The sequence below is a fragment of the Babylonia areolata genome, chromosome 9 (assembly GCF_041734735.1).
Source record: "Babylonia areolata isolate BAREFJ2019XMU chromosome 9, ASM4173473v1, whole genome shotgun sequence".
Lineage (NCBI taxonomy): Eukaryota > Metazoa > Mollusca > Gastropoda > Neogastropoda > Buccinidae > Babylonia > Babylonia areolata.
Genome location: NC_134884.1, coordinates 5408378 through 5430084, shown reverse-complemented (window position 1 = coordinate 5430084; position 21707 = coordinate 5408378). Strand labels below are relative to the sequence as shown.

Below are 21707 nucleotides of genomic sequence, written 5' to 3'. Positions count from 1 at the left end.
AGTGGTTAAAGCATTAGACTTTCAATCTGAGGGTCCCAGTTCAAATCTCGGTAATGGCAAGGTGAGTAAATGGTGGAGATTTTTCCGATCTCCCAGATCAACATATGTGCAGACCTGCTAGTGCCTGAATCCCCTTTGTGTGTATACACAAGCAGAAGATCTATCAAACACGCACGTTAAAGATCCTGTAATCCATGTCAGCGTTCGGTGGGTTATGGAAACAAGAACACACCCAGCATGCACACCCCTGAAAACGGAATATGGCTGCGTACATGGTGGGGTAAAAACTGTCACACACGTAAAAGCCCACTCGTGTACATGTATACAGGTGAACGTGGGAGTTGCAGCCCATGAATGAAGAAGTTTTAATTCACGGAGGCCTATGTTTGTTTGGTCTATCAAAGTGGACTGATTTCTGTAAAACACTGCCCGCGACAACTCTCCAGCTGCTCTGGGATTGTTATTAATATGTTTATGATTCCTTCACCTGTCCGTGGCGAACAATCTCGTTGGTTACAACAACAAAACAAAAACAAACAAACAAACAAACAAACAAAGCCTTTTAGTTTTAGATGTCTGTCTGTTTTTATTGTCTTTACTGCTGATCCCTTGCAGAAACACTGTCCATCTGCTGCCCCATGTGTGATTAGATAGATCTATCTGAGAATGCAGATCATTCTGCTACTGGACAGCTCAGCTTGGAGCACGGAGATCATGATTCAGTTTGTAACAGTGTATATTACCTGTACAATTCCACACAACTTACAAATTATACGATGCTTGCATTGTGCTTGAATATAGCTTATACAATGAGACAAACTTCTTTTCTTTGTAATCACTGAATCAATGTCATGTCAGAAGGAAAAAAAAAGGGTTTTCTTTTTTTTAATTTAAAAGTAAAATTAAAATCGTTAGGGCTTTAAACTGACTTGTAGATTATTAAAAAAAAATTGTAATTGGGTATAAAATTTCATTCAATTGTTGAGGGAAAGGATAAAAATAAGATAAAAATCACATTTGATTTTAAAAGTTCTATTGATCAATCCATACATGTATACAATGTATCACTATCCTGAATAAGCTCATATGTAGAACTGTAAGAACTGATCACTTTTACCTGGATACCAGTAAACAGTTACAAGCTTTGCTCCATCTTAAGGCTGGGAAAAGGACAAATTAAATGAAACGATCCATCAACTATAAATGTATTCAGAATATATTATAATTTGTGCAGGCAAGTTTTATACATTCAGCTGTTGATCTGAGCTTCATTTAGAAAAGACGCTGGAAATGAAAAATTTTAACGAAAATCTGTCACTAATGTGATATGCGATTTAATCATTAATAATATTGAACATATATGTCAATGAATCAGTATTATCATAATGCTTTTTTTTTTTAGTATTATCATAATGCTTTTTTTAAGTGTTTGACATAGGTCTTAGCATTTCAGAAATTCATTTGTATACATTCCACAGATGTTAATGAATCAGTGTTCCTATTACATCATTATGCTTTATATATTTTTAAAAAAAAAGAAAAAAAAAGAAGAAAAAAAGTGACATAGTTCTTGGCAGTTAAGAAACACATTCCACATCTAATATCTTAATAGTTTCTGTGCATGGTAAACCATATGAACTTCAGAAAACTAAAAATCATTTTTAGTTTCTGTGCATGGTGAAACATATGAACTTAAAAAAAAAAAATACAAAATACAACACAGTGATAGAAAATAGGGTAAGAGTTTACAGAAAGAATCCATATAATACCTGCAGACATGATATATAAATACAAATTACCTGAAGTGCTCAACATAAATTTGTTTCTGGAAGTCCAAGGATGAAGTTCTCACAAAGGCCATTCCAGTTTTGACAAAAATGTAAGTTATAATATAATGTCTGTTGAGTGTATTTGATTGTGCTTTCATATCTGTGAAACTGCATGTTTGTTGTATATCTGTTATGCATGTGTGTGTGTGTGTGTGTGTGAATGTGTGTCTGCATGTTTTACATTTATTTGCTTTTTTATCATCATATTTTGCGTTTAGAGATGACTTCATCAAGATTTTGCGCCTTATAAATATTATTATTAGTAGTAGTAGTAGTAGTATTTTTATGTATTTATCTATTATTTTTTGTTTATTTAATTAATTAATTTATTTTGATTTATTTTATTTATTTTATTTTTAGTTATTTTATTTTTCATTTATTTATCTATTTATTTTTTTATTGTTTTAAAATTTTTTTTTTAATTTAATTTATTTATTTTTTTCTCAAGGCCTGACTAAGTGCGTCAGGTTACTCTGCTGGTCAGGCATCTGCTTGGCAGATGTGGTGTAGCGTATATATGGATTTGACCGAACGCAGTGACGCCTCTTTGAGCTACTGATACTGATACTGACACTGATACTGTTAAGTGCTTTTTTCGGGAGGGGGTGGGGGGTTGGGGGGGGGGGGGGGTGAGGAGAGATGGGTGAGGTTTGAAAGGGTTGTTGGGGGTAATCCCAGGAAAGGTAGCCTAGTTCTTCACCAGTCAGTACTATACTGTTATGATTCCCAAGACGTGGAACAAGCTCCCTGATAACCTCCGTCATTCTGATTCCCTCGTATCTTTTAAATCTCGTCTCAAAACGCACCTTTTCCCTCAGCAATAAGTTCAATTGTGGCAGGTCCACTTCCTTTGCGTTAGCTGTGCTTGACTATGTGTGTATACATATGTATGTGTATGTAACTACATGCATGTATATGAATGTGTATTGTGTGTGCGTGTGCGTTTGTTTATGTAAGTTTGTGCCTGCCTATGTGTGCGTATGTGTTAGGGTAGCTGTTAGATACACATGTATGTTAAAATGTATGTATGCAGCGTGTGTGTGTGTGTGGTGTGTGTGTGTGTGTGTGCGTGTGTGTGTGTGTATGTGTGTGTAGTCACATTTTGGTGTGTGTATGTAACATAGATATGATGTTTCATGTTAACAAAAGCGTTTTTGTAAAGCACCTAGAGCAGATTTCTGGATAGTGTGCTATATAAGTATCCATTATTATTATTATTATTATTATGCAGACTTGTGCAAAATTTCTGAATCATACATTCAACATCACGGAGAGACAGTCAGCACCAGAAGACGACATACTGATTCTTATCCTGTTTTGTTGTTGTTGTTGTTGTTGTTTGAAAACTGTGCCATGCCTTGGATAATCTAAATCATCAACTTTTGCAAGGGGACATGTATGCACTCTCAGTCTGATGTCAGGCTACAGTTTGAGGAGTCTGAAGCATGGCATTCTTTAGTCTGATGAATCAGTTCGAAACATCAAGAACGTTAAGTTGCTTTTGTTTTGCCCTCAATGCTTTTGCTAAAAGACAAGTTCATGATCGGAACCAAAATGGCTGTCAGCATTCAGAAAATTACAGGCAAAGTAGATAAAGCTGAAAACAAGAATTCATGCACAATTTACTGGTTGGGAGGTGGTGGGGTGGTGGTAGAAGATTTGGACAGGTGTGGGAGATGCATTCCAATCTCTATTAACAATGTGTTGTTTTTTTTCTTATTTTTAGAACAGAGATTCCAAAAACAACAGCACAGAGAACAGGTGAAAAAAAAAAACAAAAAAACTTTTCAATCTATAATGCTTAGAAGCAACAGGAGGAGTTTGTATTATACTCCATGTTTGGTGTTACATATACTGTACCAAGTCAAACTGATGCAAACTAGGCCTATCGGTTTGCTCTGCTTGGCCAAATTTCGGGCGACTAACAGTGAAAAGACGAGCCGTCTTGTCCCGGTCCGCTCTCAGCCAATCAAACGCCTCTAAAAGCTATAAGCAACAGACATGTCTACATGCTATTCCAATCTACAATACTTATCTCAGTATCAGCAGCAGCCCAGAAAAGAAAAGTCAATCCTTTCAATGGCTTGGTTTGAATTGACCCTGACACGACATGTTGAGCTGACTTGAGAGGGAAAGGTGGAAGGCTTTTGCAGCACAGTCTCCACGCATGATATTCCTGGGTTGAGAAGTTGGAATCCTTTAGTAGTTTCATTCCACTGACAAAACCAAAAAAACAACAACAAAAAACCAAACAAAAAATCATGAAGATGAGGTCTGATTCCTTTGCACATGAGGATCAACGGAAGGTTGAAGAACTGGGTTCTTCTTCTTCTTCACAACAAGCCCATGAATCTTTGCCAAACCTGACGTGGAAGCACAGACTTCGCTAGCTGTGCTTTTCGACACAAAGAGTGGGACAGATGATAACTCCACACAATTTTCTGCACAATTTACACGTCACGGTTTTGCTTCTGTGTGCAGCATCAGACCAATCTCTCCCGGCACACTGCCACCACACAACCCAGTCTTCCAAAGACTTCCATCCTCCCCCCCCCCCCCACACACACCTCCCCACACACAGAACATGATCCACAAGTAGCTCCGCATGGAATGCACTCCAGCTGATCTGGTCCTGGGACGATGAGGGAGGGACTCCACACAATGCACTACAACACGGCACACGCCCACAACATAATGCTCTTCCATTCAAACGCATCACTCTGAAGCAGGAGGAGGTGGAGGGTGCTGAGGATCCTCACTGCTGTCAGCTCCAGAAGAGACAGCCGGCGCTGCTGATTTTTCCGAGGACACATCGGAGGAGGATGGTGGTGGTGAGGGGACTGGCAAAAGTTGGCTCACACTACTACCCAGCAAGGGGTCGCTGGGGGTCAGCAAAGATGGCTCAGACTTGCTGCTCGGCGGGGGGTCACTAGGGGTCAGGGAACAAGAAGCCGACTCAGCGCTCAGCTGGGGGTCAATGGGGGTCAGTGAAGATGAAGCAGACTTGCTGCTCGGCAGGGGGTCACTTGGGGTCAGGGAAGAGGAAACAGACGCAGTGCTTGGCAGGGGGTCACGGGGGGTCAGGGAACGCGAAGCGGACTCAGTGCTCGGCAGTGATTCACTGGATGTCAGGGAACATGAAACAGACTCGCTGCTCGGCGCGGGGTCACTGGGGGTCAGGGAACAGGAAGCGGACTCGAACTTTGAAGAGCTGGGCTGGTCTGGCTTGGGAGAGGGCGGAGACACCCCCGACTGCACACCATCAGGGATGGCTGCTCCCTGTGAGGCCGGGGGAGAGGCGGATGATGGCGGCGGGTCAGACACAGAAGCAGAACTGGGCACTTCTGCCGGGGGTGCGACATGAGGAACAGGCGTGGATGAAGCAGAATTGGACCTGGAATGAGCTGAGCTTGGGGTGGAAGGTTTGGGCGACGACAAGTTAGACGGAAGATGCAGAGCGACGGGAGGCTTGGACCCAGCCTGGGCTGCGAGCGACGGAGGAGACGACCTGAAAGAAGCCGAGGTAGTTGCGGCAGGTCGGGAAGATCCTAGAACAGCCGACGACGATGATGACCCGGAAACTGACACGCTGGCACTCGTTCTGCTCAGCTTGGCCTGATGGGACTCTTTCTGGCAGTGGCTTCTGGCCTCCGACAGCGTGGAGAAGCGGTCCCCCCCGGAACACTTCCGGCACTCAAACTGGAGCTGCTCCAGCTTGACCATGCTCTTGGAGCCGCCGGCGTCCCCCGCCGGGTAGCAGACCAGCTGCTGGTGGGTGAGGCAGCCCTCACGGGTGGGGTACACCATCTGGCACTTCCTGCAGATGTAACCCACGTCCATGAAGGATTCCGTGAAGCAGGCCCCGTCCCTGGACCCCACCGCGCCTCGCAGGTCCGCCAGCTCTTTGCAGTCCTGCGCGTAGTGGGTTCGAACACACTTGGGGTCCTGGACCTTCTCAGCGATGGCCTTGATGGCCTGAGGCGGGATCTGCAGCAGGGGCAGGGGCGTGCCGTACGACAGCGGGTCGTGGGCGAACATGTACTCTGCTCCTGGAACAGGAAGCGTACGTGTCACTGTGGATGTATACATACATACATACATATATCTATTTATCTATCTATCTATCTACATATCTATATATCTATATATATATATATATATATACGGAGGGAGAGGGAGGGATGGGGGTGATGAGAGAGAGAGAGAGAAAGGGAGGAAGGGAGGGAGGGAGAGAGAGAGTGAGAGAAAGAGAGGGAGGGAGGGAGGGAGAGAGAGAGAGAGAGACATAAACTGTTTTATTACCACAGGCAATACTCTCCTTGTTTTTTTGTTTTTTTCCAGCTGAAATTTAATGGCCTTAACCTATGTAACACCACCACCTAAAGTACAATGTAAGAGTGAGCTGGGTATTTATCATCAATGAGACATGGAAAAACAAGGATTTATCATCAAAAAAGAGACAAGAAACATGGGTTTTTATCATCTGTAAGACACAGAAACATGTTTCATCCATAAAACACAGGTATTTATCATCAAACGTGGGTATTTATCATCAACAATGACACAGAACCTTGGGTATTTATCATCAATGGGAGACAGAAACATGGGTATTTATCATCAATGGGAGACAGAAACATTGGTATTTATCATCAATGGGAGACAGAAACATGGGTATTTATCATCAATGGGAGACAGAAACATGGGTATTTATCATCAATGAGAGACAGAAACATTGGTATTTATCATCAAAGGGAGACAGAAACATGGGTATTTATCATCAATGGGAGACAGAAACATGGGTATTTATCATCAAAGGGAGGCAGAACCATGGGTATTTATCATCAATAAAACACAGAACCATGGGTATTTATCATCAAAGGGAGACAGAAACATGGATATTTATCATCAAAGGGAGGCAGAACCATGGGTATTTATCATCAATAAAACACAGAACCATGGGTATTTATCATCAAAGGGAGACAGAAACATGGATATTTATCATCAATGGGAGACAGAAACATGGGTATTTATCATCAATGGGAGACAGAAACATGGGTATTTATCATCAATGGGAGACAGGAACATGGGTATTTATCATCAATAAGACACAGAAACATGGGTATTTATCATCAAAGGGAGACAGGAACATGGGTATTTATCATCAATGAGAGACCGAAACACTGGTATTTATCATCAAAGGGAGACAGAAACAAGGGTATTTATCATCAATGAGAGACAGAAACATGGGTATTTATCATCAAAGGGAGACAGAAACATGGGTATTTATCATCAAAGGGAGACAGGAACATGGGTATTTATCATCAGTAGAAGTGAAGGAATGTGGGGTTTTATCATCAATAAGAGAAACAGTATCATCATCAAGACAATGAAACATGGGTACAGAGACTGAAACATGGGTATTAATCACCAACAAGACACAGAATCGTGACCGTTTATCATTAACAAAACATAGCAACATGGGTATTCACCCATCACTAAGACACAGAATCATGATCATTTATCATTAACAAGACATAGCAACATGGGTATTCACCCATCAATACGACACAAAAACATGATCATTTATCATCAACAAGACATAGCAACATGGATATTCACCCATCAATAGGACATAAAATCATGATCATTTATCATTAACAAGACATAGCAACATGGGTATTCACCATCAACAAGACACAGAATCGTGACCATTTATCATTGACAAGACATAGCAACATGGGTATTCACCATCAACAAGACACAGAATCATGATCATTTATCATTAACAAGACATAGCAACATGGGTATTCACCCATCAATAAGACACAGAATCATGATCATTTATCATTAACAAGACATAGCAACATGGGTATTCACCCATCCATCAATAAGACACAAAAACATGGGTTCAGAGACTGAAACACAGAGCATTCATCACCAATAAGACACAGAACCAACGTAACCGAAGCATTCTCTCTCCAAATTCCACCCCCCGCAACCAACCGGTCATTCACCCCTCCTCTTCTCTCCCTCTTCCTCCTCACAGCTAACCCACCTGGCAACAGCGCCGGCTGCAGCAGAGACATGGGAGCAAGCCCAGGGTAGAACGCCGGCAATCCCGGGTACATGTACCCCAGGTAGGAGGGGTCCAGTCCGGGTAGGTACCCCCCCAGCGCCATCATCTGAGCAAAGTCCACAGCCTGCTGCCCCAGAGACTGAGGTGCTGGCTGCGGAGGCTGAGGCGGAGGCTGAGGCTGCTTCTGGGAGTGGCTGCGGTCTTTCTGGCTGTGGCCTGAGCTGCTGCTGCTGCTGCCACCTTTACTGGTGCTGCTGGATGCTGGACAAGGCATGCGATGCGTGTGTCAGCGTGGTGTGTCGCATTTGGTTCAAACATTGAACAAGTCAGAAAGCTGCGGTGACACTCAGTTTACAGTCAGGTGCATGGCATTTGATTTATGCATAGAATAAGGGAGTTAGGTACATGGTGTTTAATTTAGGTGCGTGGTGTTTGATTTACACAGGTACATGGTGTTTAATTTACACGGTACATGGTGTAGAAACACCAACAGATAAGCCTGCCTGCCTACTCATCCGTCAGTACGACGGGAGACTCCATCACATGTTGTTTGATTTACACAGAATCAGAATCATAATTGACGGGCACAATAGCCGAGTGGTTAAAGCATTGGACTGCCAATCTGAGGGTCCCGGGTTCGAATCACGGTGACGGCGCCTGGTGGAGATTTTCCGATCTCCCAGGTCAACATATATGCAGACCTGCTAGTGCCTGAACCCCCTTCGTGTGTATATGCAAGCAGAAGATCAAATACGCACGTTAAAGATCCTGTAATCCATGTCAGCGTTCGGTGGGTTATGGAAACAAGAACATACCCAGCATGCACACCCCCGAAAACGGAGTATGGCTGCCTACATGGCGGGGTAAAAACGGTCATACACGTAAAAGCCCACCCGTGTGCATACGAGTGAACGCAGAAGAAGAAGAAGAAGAATCATAATTATTTGTCATGAAAACCGTAAATGAAAGGTTTATAGACACAACGATATAACAGAACTTTACAGATTAAGATGTATGGCATTTGATTACACTGGTGCATGGCATTTGACTTAACAGTTAAAGGTATGGCATTTGATTTACATACACACTTATGCACATGGCATTTTGATTTAGACAGGAACATGGTATCTGATTTACACAGTTAGGTGTATGGCATTTGATTTACACTGTCAGACACAATAAATGTTTGATTAACATGAGGACATGGCATTTAATTTACACAAGTGCATGGATTTGTTTTCAAAATCACTTTAACATCTAGCACAGACACCAAAGACATGACTTTATAACCCATGGTACTGATCAAGCATAAACAACAGAAATCATCTACTGTAGTTAATACTACAGTGTGTGTGTGTGTGTGTGTAATTAAAAAAAAAAATCTTTAGACATATGACATATAAATGATTATAATTCTTGCAACAACCATGCAGACATACACAAAGAATTCTGAATGTATGTGCACACACACAGACACACACACACGCACACACTCTCTCTCTCTCTCTCTCTCTCTCTCTCACACACACACACACACACACACAGACTCATACACACACACACACACACATACACACACACACACACACACACACACCAACACACAATCAAAAACACACACACACACACACACACAAACACACACACACTCACACACACACACTCACTCACACACACACGCACACACGGCTTGATGTATAAAAGCAATTGTTGCTTATTCAATTCATACACACACACACACACCAACACACAATCAAAAACACACACACACACACAAACACACACACACACTCACACACACACACTCACTCACACACACACGCACACACGGCTTGATGTATAAAAGCAATTGTTGCTTATTCAATTCATACACACACACACACACACACACACACACACCAACACACAATCAAAAACACACACACACACAAACACACACACACTCACACACACACACTCACTCACACACACACATGCACACACGGCTTGATGTATAAAAGCAATTGTTGCTTATTCAATTTACCATCATGAAATAAAATCTTGACTTGACATATATACACCCATACCTGAAGTCTCTTTCTTCCTCTCTTTCTTGGAGTGGGACTCTCTGTGCTGGTGTTTGGTGGCGGTGGGCTCCTCTGTCAAAGTGGGCACCGCGCCCAGTGAAAAGGGACTTCCCAGACCTGTGGAGAACACACAGCACACACTGTCAGTGACTGCGTGCAGTGTGTCAGGTCACCGTCACCTCTTCTTCTTCTTCCATTAATGCTCAGCGGTTATAACTTTGACCATTACTAGCATTTTATGCGTGTCTCCATAACCCACCGAACGCTGACATGGGTTACAGGATCTTTAACGTGCGTATTTGATCTTCTGCATGCGTATACACATGGAGGGGGTTCAGGCACTAGCAAGTCTGTACATATGGTGACCTGGGAGATCGGAAAAATCTCCACCCTGTACCCAGCAGGCACCGTACCGTGATTCGAACCTGAGACCCTCAGATTGAGACCCCAACGCCTAACGCCTAAACCACTTGGCTAACCTCTTGTCATGTTTCAAAAGAAAGCAAACTGAAAAGAAGGAAGGTACCAGAATGGTTAAGGCCAGACACTACAGTCAAATAACGACTTTTTTTTCTCTCCGACTATATCTCTTCTTTTTTTTTTTTTTTTGTCTACTAGGTGTATCATCACTTGTGGATCACAAAAAAAAAGGAAAAAAAAGTGTTCTTAGATTTCTGTGAATACCCGTTGCTATGGAAACAATCAAAATGGCCGCCAAACAATGTATCATAGAAATCGGGTTTGTGGTCCATGTGGTGCATGCAGACACTTTTTGTTATGTGGACTTGATACACAATGACATTATCTTCATTTTCGCTTGAGATTGTGTTGATTCTTCAATTTTTGTACTTTTTGTGAATTTTTGAAAATTTGGGTATTGTGAAATCCTCAAAATTTACAATTGGTAAAAAGATTGGAACTGCTATGAATTAAAACCCAGAGAATATTTTCATACATACTCATGATAAAACCTCAATAACATGCCATAAAACAATCATGCAAAGTCTCATGGTTGTAGGTTTACTCATCATTGAGCAAGTCCCAGGTATGTTGTCAAGGCCAGAAACTTAACGACCTGCATCCAAATTGAACAAAAAATTATTGATAAACACTTGTGATTCAGCAAGCAATCTTTAATGGCAATTTTTTCATTGTTAAAGACATCTTTACAGTGGAAAAACTAATTCATATGATTAGAAGAGATGTTCAAGAATCAAAATCCATCAAAAACCCAAATCATGAAAAATCATCATTTTGGTCTCTTTTGCACTGCCATGTCCCCCCCCTTAAGATGCTTAACTGCCAATACAGTTGTCCATGAGGGCCTAAACTGAGGTACCACACGCAGCACACAATTTGCGCACTGAAAAAGAACCCATGGCAACAAAAGGGATGTCTTCTGGCAAAATTCTGACGAAGAAGTCCACTCTGATTGGTACACAATTATATACACTCAAGGCCTGACTTAGCGTTTTGGGTTATGCTGCAGTCAGGCATCTGCCTAGCTGATGAGGTGAAGTGATTACATATATAGATTTGTCTGGATATAGTGACGCCTCCTTGATAAAATGGAACTGAAAATGTGGACATTTTTCTCCTTCATCACTGTATCACAAAGCTTTTATAACAAAGTTCAGCAGAGATGTTAAATGCATATGTGGAGAATCTATTTCAAGCAAACACATACTCTTTGAATGTCAGAGTCTGAAATCGTTTTTACCAAACTTCTCGGAAAATTCTTTTGAATGTATTTTTTAACAATTTCAAGATGTTATCTGCTATTGCAGAAGGTTTGCTGCATAGTCCAACTGGACATTTGTTATAACTGTTACAGTTGTTTGATGTTAGCGTTTCCTTCTATATTGTGCCTGTGTCTCCCCTTTTAATGTCTTATTTTTTCCAATGCTGTGTATATCAAAAGGGACTGTTGTAAATATTAAGGGAAGGGAAAACAAAGCAGGAATAACACCAGCAACACGTGTCTTGACTGTAAAATTCACAAAATTACACAGAAAGAAAAGAACTGCTTGCAAAGTGAATTATTATGCACGTAGTTCTGATCAGCCATCCACTCATTCAGACTGGGACTTTTGAGTTCCACATCAGATTGATGTGATTTTGACGATCACCTTTTGATATTGTAAGTTCAGTCATATGTCCTGTTTGAAACTGAGGAGTGAGAAAAGATTAAAATGTTGTTTTTCATGATGCCTATCATATTATAGATCTATATGAATGATATAATATATTATACAATGTTAGAGAAATCTATGATATTGTAAATAAAAATAGATCTATTTGAGGAGTCAAGAGACAATTTCGTTTCCAACTGGTACTGTCCGAAAAATACATAAAGGTACTCCACTCTGGTCTGGCCTTGAAGGAAGAGAACAGGTAAGTACTTGCACAACAAAATGGGACAAAGGTGTACTGTACCACATATTCTTTTTTTTTCTTAAAAAAAAAAAAAAAAATTTTTATTTTTTGCTGCCTCATCATCTGCACCATTTCAGTGGCATTACTCCCACGCTGCTCATTTAGATTCCTCCAAACATGGCTACACCCGGGTTCGTCTGTCAGTTTCAGCATCGGCAGTCCACAGGGAACCATCGATGTTAGGTCGCCAGGAGGCCACACACCGGAGAAGACCCTGCACTGCTGCTCAGTCACTTTAAAAAATTTTTTTTATATATATATTTTTTTAGGAGAAATCAGAGGATGCGTTCAGTTTCTGCAAATGTGCAGGTCTGTCTCAGCATCCGTACCACATGCTCTTGTTCTCATCCCTCAAGATGAGAACTGCACATTTTTGTATTTCCTGTTCTTTCGCTCATCATCTTTGGTCACCATTTTCAAATTGGTCGTTTCGTGTTTTCAGTGGTTTTCCTTTCTCACATGTTTCCAGCCTTGTAATACCATGCACCATGAAATGAACTGAAAGTAACGGAACTCGTCTGAACTGTTCAAACTGATGGCAAAAAAGGAATAGAGGAGGGCACTTCCCAGCAGTTAAATTTACTCCCTAACCACAGATGTAAAAAAAAAAAACAAAAAAAAAACAAAACAAAAAAAAACTCTCTACAAATTGAAAGAACAGCATCAGAAAACGCTGACGGTGCTCATGTCACGATGATTATGATGGTCAATGAAACATGCAGACTGCGATGATGCTAAAAAAAACTAGTGATTGAAGCAATTTGGCCAAGCAGAGCAAACCAATACGCCTAGTTTGCATCAGTTTGACATGGTAGGTATACAACACTAAATAGCGATTTCAGCATTTGTGCAAGTCTGGGTGAATTTCATTATAAACTGGTTTGCATCACTTTGACATGGTACAGTATGTATATATATCTAAGACACCAAATAGCGATTTCAGCATTTGTGCAAGTCCTGGTGCATTTCATTATAAACTGGTTTGCATCAGTTTGACATGGGACAGTATGTATAAGACAGCAAAAGGAGGAGTTTGTATTATAAACCATGTTTGGTGATACATATACTGTACCATGTCAAACTGATGCAAACTAGGCCTATTGGTTTGCTCTGCTTGGCCAAATTTCGCGCGGCTGACAGTGAAAAGACAACCAGTCTTGCCCAGTCCACTCTTAGCCAATCAAACGCCTCTAAAAGCTATACGCGCTGCATCATTTTCCTTTGGCCAAGTCCTGGTGAATTTCATTATAAATATTCACAGAAGCACAAGACACAGAGAGTGCGGGAGGGAGGAAGAAAGGGAAAGAAACTGGAAGGGAGGGGTGAAGTAGAGAGGAGAGAGAGAGAAAGGGGGTGGAGGAAGAAAGAGGGTGGGGAGAAGAAAGAGGGGAGGGGGAGAGAGAGACGGAAGAGACAAAGAGAGGGAGAATGAGAGAGTGGGGTGGTGGGGGGGGGGGACAGAAAGAGAGGGAGAGACAGATAAAAAGAGGAGAGAGAGAGAGAGAGAGAGAGAGAGAAGGTAGAGAGAAACTGAGACAAAGAGAGACCGGGCAGAGAGAGAGAGAGAGAGAGAGAGAGAGAAATAGGGGAGAGAGAGACAGAGACAGAGAGATAGGGGAGAGAGAAAGGGAGGGAGGGAGGGAGAGAGAGAGGGACAGAGATAGAGACAGAGAGATAGGGGAGAGAGAGAGGGAGGGAGAGAGAGAGAGAGAGATTGACAGAGAGATAAGGGGAGAGAGAGAGAGAGAGAGAGAGAGAAACAGAGAGATAGGGGAGAGAGAGAGAGAGGGAGGGAGAGAGAGAGGGACAGAGATAGAGACAGATAGGGGAGAGAGAGAGGGAGGGAGGGAGAGAGAGAGAGATTGACAGAGACAGAGAGGTAGGGGAGAGAGAGGGAGTGAGAGACATAGGGGAGAGAGAGAGAGACAGAGACAGAGAGATAGGGGGAAGAGAGAGGGAAAGAGAGAAAGAGAAGGAGACAGAGACAGAGAGATAAGGGAGGGAGGGAGGGAGAGAGAGAGAAAGAGAGAGTGAGAAAGAAAGAGAGAGAGAGAGATACTGAGACAAAGAGACAAAGACAGAGAGACAGAGATTCTAGATGAGACACACAGCCAGAGACTGCCATTACCAGGTAACCCAGAAGAAAGCCCCAGGGCAGCAGCGTTCAGACCTTGCTGGAGCTGGTTCATCTCCTGCGAGGACAAGGAGGAGGTCGTCTTCTCCCAGGCCTTGCCGTCCCGCTCCTGGGAAGAGGTCTGCCGCAGAGTTCTGGAGACGGCGGCCGACTCCACAGCATCTCGCTCCAGGTCACCGTGCTTGCAGATGTAGTCCTTGATGTTGTCAATGTGCTGCTGGGTGAAGATGTGATCCTGCACCGTGAACTTGTGGGAGTAGCGGAAGTGGCACAGCAGGCACTCCTCCGCCGTCTTCGGGTAGTCAAAATCCTCCGTCGGGGGCTTGGACATGGTCTGCTTGCACTTCTTCTCCTTGGCGCGGGCGTTCTGGAACCAGACCTGCACCACTCTCTTGGCCAGACCTATCTGGTGGCCCACCAGCTCACACTCTGCCATGGTAGGGGTCTTGTAGTCCACGAAGAGGAGCTTCATGACCTTGACCTGCAGGCTGGTCATCTGGGTGCGGTGCCGCTTCTGCACAGACCCAGCACTGCTGCCCTGACTTGGGGGAAGAGGGGCAGCTGCCCAGGTCGCCTTGGTACTGACTGTCACTCAGCACAGAGTGGTTTTCTGAGAAGGTATCGTCCAGGGGGAAGGTCTGGCTGTGGTCCAGGTCAGGGTAGGCTTTCCCTTTGGGGGTGGTGGTGGTGGTGGTGGAGGAGGGGGTGTGAGGTCCGCTGTGGCCTTTGGGTGTCAGGCTGTTGTTGAAGCTGAGGTTCAGACTGTGCTCCAACTTGAAGCTGCTGAGGCCTGGAAGACTGTCACTGGTGGACGGCTTTCCTGCGCTGTGCGACGAGTGACCGGAGGTTCGGTCCTGAGGACTTCGGGACCTGTGCCTGTCCTTGGCAGAGTGAGATGCTGAGTGCACTTTGGTTCTGTCTGGAGTGCTGCTGCTAAAGATGCTGGCAGCAGATCTGCTGTGGGAGCTGGAACTGCTGGATTCTTTCTTTGTGGATTTGACTGACACGCTGAGATCTAGCGGAGCATCCTCATCAATCACGGCGCTTGTGGAAGGGGGGGCGGGTTCCTGTTTATCAGGCTTGTTGTGACTGACGGCCGTGCTGAGGGGGGTCTTGGGACCAGGGGAGGTCTTGAGGAGAGGGGTGGAGGTCAGGGGAGACCCACTCAGCTCCGTGATGTACTTTTTGTAGGCATCCTCGTAAAGGTGCTGCATGGACATCTGCACAGAGCTGGAGGGGGGAAGGGTGGGAGGGAACCCTAGCGTCAGGCTGGAGGGTGACAAGTAGGAAAGATACGGAGACACGGGGGAGGGGCTGAACATCTTGCTGAGGTCAGCAGCAGTGGCCGGCGATGTCTGGTGAGAGCTGGAAGCGGCGGTAGCTGACAGGCCGTGGGCGGGCTGTGGAGACTCGATGGGGGCGTCAGGAATGGCGTCAACATTCAGCTCCACCTTGGCGGTCTCTGTGGGGTGCTTGTTGACCAGGTGCAGCTCCAGCGCTGAGCGTGCGCGGAACAGCATGTTGCAGTACGGGCATCGCTTGTGGATGTGCTGCTGGTGGGGGCGGGGCTGGCCTTTCCGCTCCCTGGCCCGCGTGTTCTGGAACCAGACCTGCACCACCCGCTTCTTGAGCTGCACCTCCTCGGCGATCAGCTCCAGCTGCTTGCGGCTGGGGTTGCAGTCCTGCTGGTACTTCTGGTACAGGTAGTCCAGCTGCTCTGGCAGGATGGTGGTCCGCAGCCGCTTGTCCTTGGGCTGGTCCTCCCCTTGGTCCCCCTCTACAGCCTCCAGTTTGTGCTTGTTGGGGGTCAGCGAGGCCACTGGCTGGGGGGTAGAGCTGGCACATGTCGAGGTGGTGGTGGTGGTGAGGTTTGAGGTCGCGGGTGTTTCAGACTGTGAGGTCTTGAGGTCTTCTTGTCTGGCCAAGGACTGCAGCATTCCGAAGGCAGAGGTTGGGGACAGGTGGTGGCTGAAGCTGGAGGTGACGCTGAGCCCTTTCTGTGCATCCTGTGATGGCTCTGCCTGGCTGATGCTACCATCACTCCTGTCACTGGCTCTGGCCACTGGCGATGGGGACGTCCGGTCCTTCTGGTTGCTCACCGACAGGTTCAGAGAATCTGAGAGCACTGAGTCCTCCAGAGATGTGCAGCTGGAGAAACTGTCATCATCTGCATAGGCTAGAAGCGGCTTGTTGTTGTTGTTCTCTGACAAACACGACTGCTTCTGGTGCTTGATCAGCTCAAAGTATCTCTGAAATACAGCGCCACATTTTTTGCAATGATTGCTGAGACTGGACGTCCTCTGGAATGAAGCTCCACTGGCACCGTCTTTGGCTTCAGCTGGCGGCTGATGTTCATACACCTTCCGGGCTTTTTGGCGAGCGTTCTGGAACCACACGACAATCACTCTAGGATTGAGACTGAGAATCTTGGAGAGCTGTTCCAGTTCGTCATCCTTGGGGTAGGCATTCTGCTCAAAGTACTCCTGCAGAACCTTCACCTGATAGTCAGTGAAGCGTGTGCGGTTGGCCCGTTTTGTGGCAGCGTTCTGGGCAGCAGCCGCAGCCTCCCTGGCCAGGAGAATGGCCTGGGCATCCAGGATGCTAGCTGCAGAACAGGGCATAGACACTGGTGTTGTCGGAGCAGAACGAGGGGGAACGGAAGGAATGGAAGAAGTGCTGGAAGAGGTGGAGGAACTGGATCGGTTCTCATGCTCTCTTTTATCCTCAACATCGTATTTCTGCACAAAGTCTTTCAGGAAGGAAGGTGCAACGTGCGTTTCTGTCTGTGTCTGAAGGTGTGACTCCTTGGAGTTTTCTTCTTTACCGCTCGGAACTGCGTCGTCCTCCTCACAGACTTCCATTTTAGCCACTTTGGCAGGAGTTTTCTCCGCCTTTTCATATTCTTCCAGGTCAACGGCTGTGGAAGGAGGGTTGTTGAAGTTGTACGGAGAATCTTTGTTCCTCTGCCTCTCCTTGAACAAAGTGTTTCTGAACCAGTGCTTGACCACCTTCTGGGGAAGCCCACACATCTCCGCCATCTGGTGGATTTGAGCTTCCGCCGGAGAATTGCTGATGTCGAAGTGAGCGCGCAGGATCTTGAGCTGCTCGTCAGTTATGCGGGTGCGGCCACGTTTCTGGTTCACGGCGGCTGTGGAGGTCTGCTGCGTGGCCTGAAGAGCAGAGTCCATCACGCCCAGGTTGACAGGGAAGCCGCTGGTGAGGTCCACGCCCATCATGGCCGGCAGGGATGGCTGCATGCCCATGGTCATCATGTTCAAGGGCATCATGCCCAACATGGGCATGATCTGGGACATGTCGTAGGGGGAGGTAAGCTGTCGGAGTGGAGGGGGCGGTGGGGGCATGTCTTCCTTGACGGATTTACTGCTGCTTCTGTCTGCAGCCAGGGGAGCAGTGGAGGTGGAGGTGGAGGTGGAGGTGGTGGTGGTGGCAGTGAGAGAGGGGACTGATGTTTGGACAGAGGTGGTGGACAGAGGGGTGAGGGAAGGCGACTGCGCTGGCATGGAAGTCGCTGCTTCCACCTTGACCTGTTTCTTCTCCAGGTCCTTCCTGAACTGCTGCCCAAAGTCCTCAACCAGGTCTGTGGACACCATCTTTCTGTGCACCTCCTCCTCGTGGGTCTTCAGGACAAAGATGCTGGAGAACTGCTGCCCACACTCCAGACACTCGCTCTTGTTGATTTCCGGCAGATCCACTTCTGATTTGACACCCGTTTCTTTGTCCTCAGACTTTTCACATGGCTCTGAGGCCTCAGATGCTGTGGCAGGATTATCAGCATTTTCCGCTTGGTTGTCCCCCCTTTTCATCTCCTTGTCTTTGCCCTTCTCCTTCTTCTTGGACTGAGTGATTTCATTGAACTGCATCACACATTCAAAGCCAAAATTTTCCAGCAAGCTTCGCTGCAGGTGCGGTTTGAACCTTCCCATGTAGCCTCTGGGCTGAGTGATGGTGATGGGAATGGACGCTGCCAGGATAGGGTTGCTGGGAAAGTCCGAGCTCTTTGTCACTCCGAGCAACGGGGATTCCGTCGTGTTGGTCGACATCTCGGACTTCAAGACCACTGTGGATGATGAGGCATCAGCTGAGTGATCCACGGGAACAGAATCCACATCATCCACCGTTTCCAGTTTCACCAAAGCACAGCTGGAAGGTTCTGCAGCCTGTGGCTTTTGCTCTGACTTGGAATCTGCAAGATGTTCTCTCGACTCTTTGGATTTCAAATTTGGATTTGATGAAGCAGAATCAACATCATCCATGGTTTCCATTTTCACCTGAACACAAGTAGGTGTTTGTTTGGGTTTTGAATCTATGGACTCTGTGGATTGTGTTTCTACACTTTCTGTCAGTTTGTGTTTCGAATCAACCAAATGTTCTTTGGATTTCTTTTCTGTGGTCCCATCCATTGACTGACACTGTGAGGATGCCTGAGTGGCCAGGTCTGTTTTCATGGTGACAGCAACAGCAGCTTTAACACGGGCAGCCTGTGGTGCAGCAGAAGTGAGCTGAGAGGTAGGGAGGGTGGAGGTAGACTGTTTGGAGGGGGGCACTGGGCGCGGTGGTAACACCGGCAGAGACATGGGTCCTTGAACGGTCTGCACCGTCAGGGACTGGCTGCCAGCCGCACTCAGCTGCTGCTGCCGCATGATCTCCAGCATAAGCTGCATCTGCTGTGCTGAAGCCGTGTTGATGGATCCGTCCTGCAGGTCGCTGAGCTGCTGACCTGTGCCAACCTGACCGCTGACGGCCAGTTCGTACAGCTGCACAACACGCTTCTGGTGAGCGACAGACCTGAGGTGAATTTCCAGGTTGCTTTTCTGCCCAAAGGCCATGCTGCAGATGTCACACTGATACTGCTGTTTGTTTCCTCTTGACTCAGAGACTGTCCCGGAGGAGCTGGGAGGAACCTTGACATTGTTGGAAGGGATGGGGAGCTGTTTTTCCGAGGTGCAGGTACCGTGTGTGACCAACGCTCTGGCTGTGCTGCGGTTAGCTGCAGGGACAGAGGTACTGGGTGGTGTCTCCGTGGAAGCGTTGTGGGGTTGTGCAGCCTCTGTGGACCCTGGAGCGGAGCCATCACTTGCTGCAGGTCCAGCTCCTTGGCTGGTCGCCTGGCTGACATTGCGCAAGTGAAGTACCGAGTTAAGATGCACCAACAAGGAATTTTTCGTTGTGAACGAGGTTTTGCACAGCTCACATTTATAGGGCCGGCTGGGATCTTTATATCGCTCCCTGGCATAGAACGCCGTCACATTTTCAGGAACATGTGGTATCAGCTTCTTGTGGACAGTTAGGTAGTGCTTTGTTGTGAAGCCCATTTTACACTCGTGGCACTTGAACTTCCTGCTGGGGTCTGTGTACTTCTCCCGCGCCACGGCTTCTCTGGTGTGGAAGTCTTCCTCTGGGGGTTCTGCGGAGGTCTTCTGCTGCTCCTGCAAACCCTTCTCCTGGGCCGGTGAAGTCTTCTGCTGCAGTGAAGCCATCCTCCATTGCTCTGAATTTTCCTTCCCGGTCAGTACGTTTTGGGCTTTACTGATTTCTGAACCATTTTCATCAGAGTTTGGGTTGGAATGGGCATTAGGGTTGAACGTCTGTTTCAGTTTCGTGGCAGGCCTGTCTTTTGCAGTGAGATCTTCTGTATGATTGAGCTCCCCTACAGCACTGGCATGCAGAGATTCAGCGCCTTTCTGCTGGATGGACGACCCACCGCTGCTCAAGAAATCTTTACAGAACTGTTTGCTGCTGGGATTGTTGAAGAAGGACACCAGACTGTCTTCCACAGTCTTCACGAGACGTTCTACCTCTGTTCTGTCCAGCTCTGTGTGCTCCTTTTTCAGGTGGCTCTTCAGCAGCTCCACAGACTTGAGACACTTGTGACAGACGCTGCACTGAACGATGGCCTTGGCCTTGTGGTACAGACCGTGATACTGCAAGGAGTTGCTGTCTTTGAAAGCCAGGGAGCAGAGATCACACTTGAACTTCTCTTCCGGCGCCACTCCCACCGAGTCGTCCTTCCTCAAGTGGATCTGTTGGAAGTGGGCCTGCAGGCCCTCCGTGGTCTTGAAGTACTGGTTGCAGCCCTTCTTCCAGCACAGGTAGCCGGGTCCGCGGGGCGTCTGCTTCAGCTCCAGGTGTCCCAGCTCCTTCTGGTGGGTGTACATCTTGTCGAAGCAGGTGAAATCTCGGGCGCAGGTCTGGCAGCGGTACACCTCCTCCTCCTCCTCCGCCTCGGCAACGTCCATGGGGTCAGCCACACCTGGGGCATCACAAGGATATATAGGTAAATACAAAAATATATATATATATGTGTATATATATATGTATATATATATATATATATCCACACAGGTGCCATCATGGACAGACACAGGTGTCAAAAGACATCTCCACAGGTGTCACATAGGTGTCAAAACAGTCATAAATATATATATGTACAGGTGTCACAACGGACAGACAGGTATAAAAAGACATCTCTACGGGTGTCACACAGGTGTCCAAACAGTCATATATGTGCAGGTGTCACAATGGATAGACACATGTGTCAAAAGACATCTCTACAGGTGTCACACAGGTGTCCAAACAGTCATATATATGTACAGGTGTCACAACGGACAGACACAGGTATAAAAAGACATCTCTACGGGTGTCACACAGGTGTCCTAACAGTCATATGTATGTACAGGTGTCACAGCGGATAGACACGGGTGTCAAAAGACATCTCTACAGGTGTCACACAGGTGTCCAAACAGTCATATATATGTACAGGTGTCACAACAGACAGACACAGGTATAAAAAGACATCTCTACGGGTGTCACACAGGTGTCCTAACAGTCATATGTATGTACAGGTGTCACAGCGGATAGACACGGGTGTCAAAAGACATCTCTACAGGTGTCACACAGGTGTCCAAACAGTCATATATATGTACAGGTGTCACAACAGACAGACACAGGTATAAAAAGACATCTCTACGGGTGTCACACAGGTGTCCTAACAGTCATATGTATGTACAGGTGTCACAGCGGATAGACACGGGTGTCAAAAGACATCTCTACAGGTGTCACACAGGTGTCCAAACAGTCATATATATGTACAGGTGTCACAACGGACAGACAGGTATAAAAAGACATCTCTACGGGTGTCACACAGG

The 21707-nt window shown here is 46.0% G+C and overlaps 1 protein-coding gene across 1 annotated transcript in view; it reads right to left on the bottom strand.

Moving 5' to 3' along the window:
- Window positions 1-4480: 4480 nt before the first annotated feature.
- The window catches only part of LOC143285932 (zinc finger homeobox protein 3-like), a 38857-nt gene continuing 21630 nt past the window's right edge, over window positions 4481-21707 (bottom strand). The window contains exons 2-6 of the mRNA XM_076593384.1: window positions 15185-20812; window positions 14536-15126; window positions 9972-10088; window positions 7885-8166; window positions 4481-5878 (exon numbers count right to left, since the gene is read on the bottom strand). Of these exons, the coding sequence (XP_076449499.1) occupies window positions 4545-5878; window positions 7885-8166; window positions 9972-10088; window positions 14536-15126; window positions 15185-20812 (7952 nt within the window). The 3' untranslated portion in view covers window positions 4481-4544. The remainder of the gene's footprint in view (window positions 5879-7884; window positions 8167-9971; window positions 10089-14535; window positions 15127-15184; window positions 20813-21707) is intronic.